This window comes from Bos indicus, chromosome 2, assembly GCF_029378745.1.
Source record: "Bos indicus isolate NIAB-ARS_2022 breed Sahiwal x Tharparkar chromosome 2, NIAB-ARS_B.indTharparkar_mat_pri_1.0, whole genome shotgun sequence".
Taxonomy (NCBI): domain Eukaryota; kingdom Metazoa; phylum Chordata; class Mammalia; order Artiodactyla; family Bovidae; genus Bos; species Bos indicus.
In genome coordinates, this window is record NC_091761.1 from 70,708,750 (window position 1) to 70,716,293 (window position 7,544).

The 7,544-nt window shown below is 49.3% G+C and overlaps 1 protein-coding gene across 1 annotated transcript in view; it reads left to right on the forward strand.

Annotated features, from left to right (window-relative positions):
- MARCO (macrophage receptor with collagenous structure) overlaps positions 1–7,334 on the forward strand; it is a 33,388-nt gene extending 26,054 nt beyond the window's left edge. The window contains exons 9-13 of the mRNA XM_019973837.2: positions 3,396–3,440; positions 4,222–4,320; positions 4,826–4,870; positions 5,479–5,655; positions 7,045–7,334. Coding sequence (XP_019829396.1) covers positions 3,396–3,440; positions 4,222–4,320; positions 4,826–4,870; positions 5,479–5,655; positions 7,045–7,175 — 497 coding nt within the window. The 3' untranslated portion in view covers positions 7,176–7,334. The remainder of the gene's footprint in view (positions 1–3,395; positions 3,441–4,221; positions 4,321–4,825; positions 4,871–5,478; positions 5,656–7,044) is intronic.
- The last annotated feature ends 210 nt before the right edge of the window (positions 7,335–7,544 follow it).

Here is a 7,544-nt window from a genome sequence, read left to right on the forward strand (position 1 = left end):
CTGATTCTGAGGCCTAAAGATGTCTTACCCCTGAGTTTTCTGCTTGGCTTCATGAAGATGCTGGCTTTTCTCCCTCAGTTATAAATTTTGGGGAGAGCCCCTGTACCACATCCCACCTTTGCCAGACTAGTGATTCTTGACTAAGCAAGAGTATGGGTGATAAAACAAGATTTTACACACAGGCAGCACTGCATCTACTTCCCAGGTCCCCAGCCTGCGTCTCCCACTGTCCAAAGGTGGAGAATCTTGCCTGCACTCTGCATCCTGGGAGGGTTTGAGTCCTAAAACTCAAAGAGCATTTTCATGAGTTTCCAATTCAGTGCATCTGGTTTGGGCATCTGTTTTTTGTTTGTTTGTTTGTTTTTAGAAATGTAAAGGAGAAGAGTTTTTAAATATTTTTATTTATTTATTTGGCTGTGCTTGGTCTTAGTTGTAGCATGCAAACTATCGGTGTGGCATGTGGGATATAGTTCCCTGACCAGGGATTGAACTCAGGGCCCCTGCATTGGGAGCTCAGAGTCTTAGTCACTGGACCACCAGAAAAGTCCCAGAAAGTTTTTAACAAACCTTGTACAGGTGACTGATGTTCACTATAGTTTGACTACTCATTTAGGAGTAAGGGATGGCCCAAGGCTACTGAAAGTCTTTGGAATCCCATGGAGAGCCCATGTGAAACTCCAGGCAGGGGTAAGCTGGCACACTGGTGGAACAGGCAGCCACAGTGCCCAGTGGGAGGCCAACCCTGGTTCCCAAATTTAACTTCACCAGTCCCTCTCTGTGTGACCTGGGTAAATCACCTAGCATCTCTGAGTGTAGACTTCCTCCTCTATGAAGAGGGAAATGGCACAACCTAGCAGGGCAGGTGAGAGATGTATGTGAAGCCCCTGACAGTGTCCAGCATAGCGCATTCAGGAGCAGATGCTTAGTCTCTAAGAGGTGAGGGGCTGGGGGAGGGTGTGAGAAATGAGGTGGGAGAGTCAGGCCTCGGGGACCATGGACCTAGTGAACCAGGGCTTACCTAGGGCTCCTGTTTGTACAAGACATTTGTTGTTTGGTGCTTTGGAGGCTTCTTAGGTAGTGGGGAGGCAATCAGGAGGGATCACAGTGTGAGGTGGCTGCAACCTTGCATCTAGGGACAGGCTTTTAAGGTAAATTGTGCAGTATGGCATCCTTTAGGACGAGACATGGGGGATCAAGTGTCTAGATATGAACCATTTTTCTATTTAACAACCAAAGACAGGTTTCTGAATGTGGTTTCTCCTCCCTAATCTTGACAGCTGCAATTCAGATGCAGGTAAGCACAGAGGATGACTTCCCAGGTGGCACAGTGGTAAGCTTCCCAAGTGGCTCAGTACTAAAGAGTCTGCCCTCCAATGTAGGAGAGGCAGGTTTGATCCCTGGTCAGGAAGATCCCCTGGAGGAGGAAATGGAAATCTATTCCAGTATTCTTGCCTGGGAAATCCCAGGGACAGAGGAGCCTGAAGGGCTACAATCCATGGGGTCACAAAGAGTCAGGTACAACTGAACGACCGAGCACACACCTAAGTAGAGAGGACACATCTGCCGCCCCTGATGGGCTTCTTACGGTCAACAGCAAACATTTTGGGGGGCTTCCTGGGCAGCAAGGCTGGAGCTCCTGTGGGGGCTTTAGCCCCAGGATCCCAGGTGCTTCCCACTGGAGGAGTACATACACGTACCAAAAGGGTCCCCAGGGTCTGCATGACACCACTTGCCAGACACGAGGCTTAGGGCTTGACACAGGTGACTTCATTTCAATCTCATAACCACCCCTGAGGCAACCAGAAGCTCAGAGGAGAAAGGTTAGGCTGAGGGAGAGGGAACTGGACTAAATGCCACAGAGGCAGATGCAAACCCAGGCTATCTGGGGCCTGTGCTGCCCTGGGAGGAAGCACATCATCCATGGGCAAGGCCAGAGAAGGTTTTATAGTCGGCAACATCTAGCATCATAGCAGCTTTCACAGGCTTGATCCAGTTCTCCAGGAGACCAAAGGGGTGAGACTTTCCAACCAGAGGGACCGGTAGGAGCACAGCTGGCCCGGGTGAGCTGTGGCCTGCCTGCCAGCTGACCTCAAAGGTTCTAGAAGAAGCTCTCTGAGACTCAAACTGGTCCTCATCTCAAGAATGAGGGGCAAAACTAGTTGGTCTCTCAGATCTTTCCAGCCCTTCCAGCCTCCCTTAGTGCCCAGGCCTGCAGCAGCAGCTCCTAGCTCCTCAGCCCTCTGACCCTCCTCCTCAGACTAGCCATCTGAAAGGCGGCCAGGAGCCAGGACTCCTTGTTCATTATTCCAAGAAGGGATCCTGAAGAGGTGTGCCAGGCCCCGCCTCTGCTCTCCACTGACCAGCACACAGTGGGTGCTCAGGAAAGCCAGGAATTTAAAGTGAGAGGCAGGAACGTCCCCCAGGTGATTGGCAGTGAGAGTAACTGAGTTCCTCTTGGTTCCTAGTGACCATCCAATGAGTGGGTTTTTGGTTAAAGCCGACTGGCTTGTTGGAAGGGACCCCAGTCAAGATCATGGTGGAAGTACAATCCCATTGTTACCCTGAAGAAACTGTTACTTCATGATCAGTAATGAGCTTTACTTTCCCCAAGTTTGCATGACTGTCTTAGAGAATCCTGTTTTCCTGAAATTGAGAGATCATGGAGTTGCTAAACCAATAGGTTATTATCCCACAATAAGTAATGACCCATCATGGTGCTGGGAATAGTAGGCCTTCTACATAAGTTAGTGAATAAAGTGATGAATGGAGGAAAGAAGGAAGGGAGGGAGGGAGGAACTTTCACATCAGAACTACAAATAGGATCGTCCCAAACAATTGCAGTGGTTATTTTTCCATTTTCTGGACATGAGACCCTTTAGCTGCCTAACTGTTTAGCTACAGTGGGGGCCACGATGAAATAAACCAATAGACTTATGGAGTATCTACTGAGGGTGAGAGACTCCCAGAGCTTCTAGTGGCCACTGAGTGCCCTCCACAGTCTTTTAGAAATAAAAATAACTTTATTTTCAAAATATCTCTCAATTCTTTTCCAACAGAAAATGTTTTTTCCAATCTTTTCCTTCTTTTGCAACAAGAAGGAATAGATATCAAGCCAGGTTATTACTGGACAAAGAAGGCCAGTTACTGAGTGTGGGGTCTGTTCACCTAATCCAGACCTTCATCCACCACGTTTCTATTTCACCCCAATACACATACCCATTTATCTGCAATCTGTCTACTTTTATGCTCTGCTAAAGTGGCTTTAAACAATCGAGGAGAACCAATGTACCTTTCCATCTGCATTAATCAGACAGAAGGTAGAGGTTGTCTAAGATTAAAAGTGTTTAATATCTAAGTTTTATTATCTTCTTCCCTTTTCTGTATTTTGATCTTAGGACTTCAAGGACAGAAAGGAACAAAAGGAGAATCAGGATTTCCAGGTAAAGCGCTGGCTTCATTTTAATTTTCCACAATAATGACTGGAAGGACTCTCTGAGGCGGGTTTTGTTGACCCTGAAAGCAGGGCTGTAACTGCAGTAACTTTCCACCAGAGTGATGAGGCCTCCAGGGCTCTGTCTTTCAAGCCTCAGGCTCTTCCAGTGATAAACCAGGGGAAAGGGTTTAAAGCGGTGGAGTTGAGAGAGAAAACGGTAAAGAAGCCCCGGAAGCTGCCGCATGGTGGTGAATTCAGGCTGCGCAGCTGCCGTGGAGCTAAGCAACTTTCTCTCCAGTTCCCAAGGTGGTTGCCTGGCCTGTATCTCTTTGGTCCATCTCCCTGTTCACTCTGGCCCTCAAGGCACCCACTCCTCCTGCTCCTTCTCACAGGACTCTCATTACAGTCCTTGTTTGAGCAGTCTTTATTACTCCTAAGGTAGATTTTCTTTTCTTATTCTAACTTACTAATGGGGACACTGAGGCCTGGAAATGTTCTAGCAAGTTCTCCCAGAATGGCTTCCACATAATGGCCCAATGAGGACCAGCAACTTTGGAATCCTGTCGGCTATTTTCACCCTCTTGTCCCCAACCAGAGTTTACCTGGAAAGTGGGGGGATTGGGGCAGGGGCAACACTCTGCCCCTGCCCCAAGGCTGAACATCCAAATAGCCCACTGATAGGGGTGGGGGGACTTTCAGGACAATTCATTCATTAAACACCAAAGCTGTTAGTTTCCCTTGGAAAGTAGAGCAGAGCATCTGATGGCGGTGGTCTCTCTCTTCCTCAGGCCTTTCGGGCGTGAAGGGAGAGAAGGGAAGCCCAGGCCTGGGAGGCCTCAAGGGGGCACCTGGACCAACTGGCCAAAAGGGAGAGCCCGGATCGAGAGGTAAGGTCTCGGCTTCTGACATAAGAGTTCAAAGGAGAGGCCTGTTATAAGGAGTTGGGGGTGGTTTTCAGAACCAGAAGGCTAGAGGCTTAGTGGTTCTGTGGAGAAGTCTTGTGCTGGGGTTGCCCTCGGCCTGGAGCTTACAGAGGTGAATAAGGCACAGCTGGGCACTCAGCACAGCAGGTGACAATGTGCTGCACCACGCCCAGCCAGGCCCCCGGACCATGCAGTCTCCGTGACTGACCTCAGGAGAGACCTCCCACTCCATGCCTCTTGAATGTCCTTCTCTAATCTAGCTTAAGTCCTTCCTGCTGTAGCTCAGGCCCATTTCTTCTTGCTCAACCACAGAGATCCATGGCATATCCAGTCCCCATGATGCCAGGGGGCCGGCAAAGATGGAGGAGAGAGTCTGACCCCCACCACTCCTCCCCACTGCTGGCAAAGGAGAGCAGGGGGTTCCTGACTTGGTTTCCTTCAAACTGTGCCATTTTTTTCCTCATGACAGGAGCTACTGGGCCACAAGGAGCCAAGGGAGAAAAAGGTCAAAAAGGTAATTGCTATTTCTGTTCTGTTTAACGTATGCTATAGAGGCTACTCTGTACTTGAAAGTTGTATATGTTCTGGGGGAGAGGCCTTGTTTTTCAGAGAGATTCTTCGTTTGGGGGGAAAGCTAAAAGGCTGTCCCTTGAATAAGCCTGCCCGTGTCCAGAGCCACAGGTAACAGTTTCTCTCTCTCCCTTCTTTCCTCGCTTGTTCCCCACCCCCAATTCCCTCTCTCTTCCTCCCTTCTTCCTCCTCCCTTTTTTTTCTCCACAATGCAAGCAAAACATGGCAGGCTGGATTTGCAAGGCCAGCTGCAGAGGCACCTCCTTGTATGGCCTCATGCCTACAAGCCTCAGTGCCCAGAGGCTGCTGGTAGTTCTGGTGCCATAACGAGGGATCTTACTGCTATGATGACAGCCAAGCAGAAGACTTCTTTCCCTAACTGTAGGACTTCCAAGCCTGGCATACTGCAGTCCATGGGTCGCAAAGAGTCATACACGACTTAGTGACTGAACAACAACAATAGGACTTCCAAAAATTAAAAGGCAGAACCTGCATCTGCCCAAAGCCCTGTGCTGCTTCCCTCACCTCTCCCACATGTGTTTCGTCATCCAGGTGACTCCTCATTATCAGTCCGGATTATCGGCTCTAGGAACCGAGGTCGAGCTGAAGTTTTCTATAATGGTGCATGGGGGACAATCTGTGATGACAGCTGGGATGGTTCAGATGCCACTGTCTTCTGCCGCATGCTGGGTTACTCCTCTGGATCTCCTGTCTACAATGTGGGAGCTGGTGAGTGAATCAGTCCTCAACCAGGAGTCTTTTTTTTTTTTTTTTGAGGTGTTGATGTGAGCTTTCTCTCCTGGGTAGGGTATTGGCACCCATCAGTTGCAAGTGACTCATTGTGGTTGTCTTAAAAGAAAGGGATTGGTTCAAGCAACTGAAAAGTTTCACAGCTCAGGGCCCCAGCTTACATCCTTCTGGCTGGCAGCCCCAGGAGAAAGAAGGCTCTCTTCCTCCACAGGGACAGAAGTCGCTGTCCATGCAGCCCTAACACCAGAATGCCACGTGTCTGACAGTGTTTGTGAGGGGTGCTCTCTGAAGGACAGCTGAGGGGTGGAAGCCAGGAGAACAAAGATGCTGGGCAGGCAAGCACAGTGGTTATCTCAGCTCTCTGGAGCCTAAAGGCCTGGGCAGCCCAAGCTTGATCATCTTCAAGGAGAAGGGAAGAGACAGTGAATCAGAGCAGGGGCTTCCTAAAATCAGTTTTGGAAAGATGTCCTGGAGTGCTGGACACTCAACTATGTTTTGCAGCAAAAGGTCATTTTCTTTGTCCATAAAAGCAGACCTGTGCTTTCCTCGTGGCTCAGTGGTAAAGAATCTGCCTGCCAATGCAGGAGACATGCCTACCAATGCAGGAGACGTGCGTTTGATCCCTTGGTCAGGAAGGTCCCCTGGAGTAGGGCTTGGCAACCCACTCCAGTATTCTTGCCTGGAAAATCCCGTAGACAGAGGAGCCTGGTGGGCTACAGCCTATTTATTGGGTTGCAAAAGCAACTTGGCAACTAAACAACTAAACAACCACCAAGAGCTGACCTGGCAAGGACACTAGGCTGGTTTCTCCTGCTCCTGCCCCCAAATCTTCTCTGTCCTCACCCTTCCCCCTCCACCCTACCAAAATGCATACCTATTTTTTAATCTGAGTCTAGTAGGATTATAAAACTCCTTAAAAATACACATTTCCTCCCAAAGATTAAGCCTATATAGATTGTCACACTGTAGTGTAAATTACTGGAATCGAATAAGCCAGTAATTTCTCTGAGCTCTTGATCTGAAATCGATTATATCAGAAGGCACGGGGTTTGAAGGAGGTATGAATGCTTTGGAACTGGGAATGACCTGGTTATAAAGGCATTTAAGGAAGAGAGATCCTTAGGAGATTTCAAATCATGCTTGGATTACATATTAAATACTTGGATGAGACTTTTATCAAAGGGTAGAAAGCAGAAGAGAGGCAGAGTCATCATAAGAGAGCAGATCAGTCGTCTGCACCGCAGGCCTGGGCAGTTGCAGGAGAAATGATCAGTCTAGCTCCCTGTGGAAGACCCCGAGGACAGACGGACCATACAGCTTGAACCCTAATCCCACACTCCTCTCTCCCCTTGCTTTCTCTGTGTCCAGGCTCTGGAAACATCTGGCTGGATGATGTTGCATGTTCAGGGTCAGAATGGACCCTGTGGGACTGCAACAAGAGCAGCTGGGGCTCTCACAATTGCAACCACAATGAGGATGCAGGCGTGAACTGCAGCTGACCCCACAGCCCACTCACCACTCTGCCCCCAAGGTGTCCACAGCCAAGACACTCAGCCCACGAAGGGAGGCGGTGCTCTCTGAGGGGCTCTCTGAGGGGTGGCTGACAGCCTCTGAAGCAGGTTCAATAAAGCTAATAAAGCTCAAAGCGCTACTTGGCACTGCCTGGCTGTGGCTGAAATTACTAGCTCTTCCCTCCTGTCCCTTAGGGATGCGTTCACTCAATGCACACAGCCTTTCATTGAGTCCTCATGCTCCTCTCACTCCCACCCAGTGCACAGGGTCAGTGGAATCTTAGCTCAGAACTGGGGCACATGGGGGCTGAAATTCCATGGTGAAAGTGGCGCTCACCCATTGTCAGAATTAGTCAT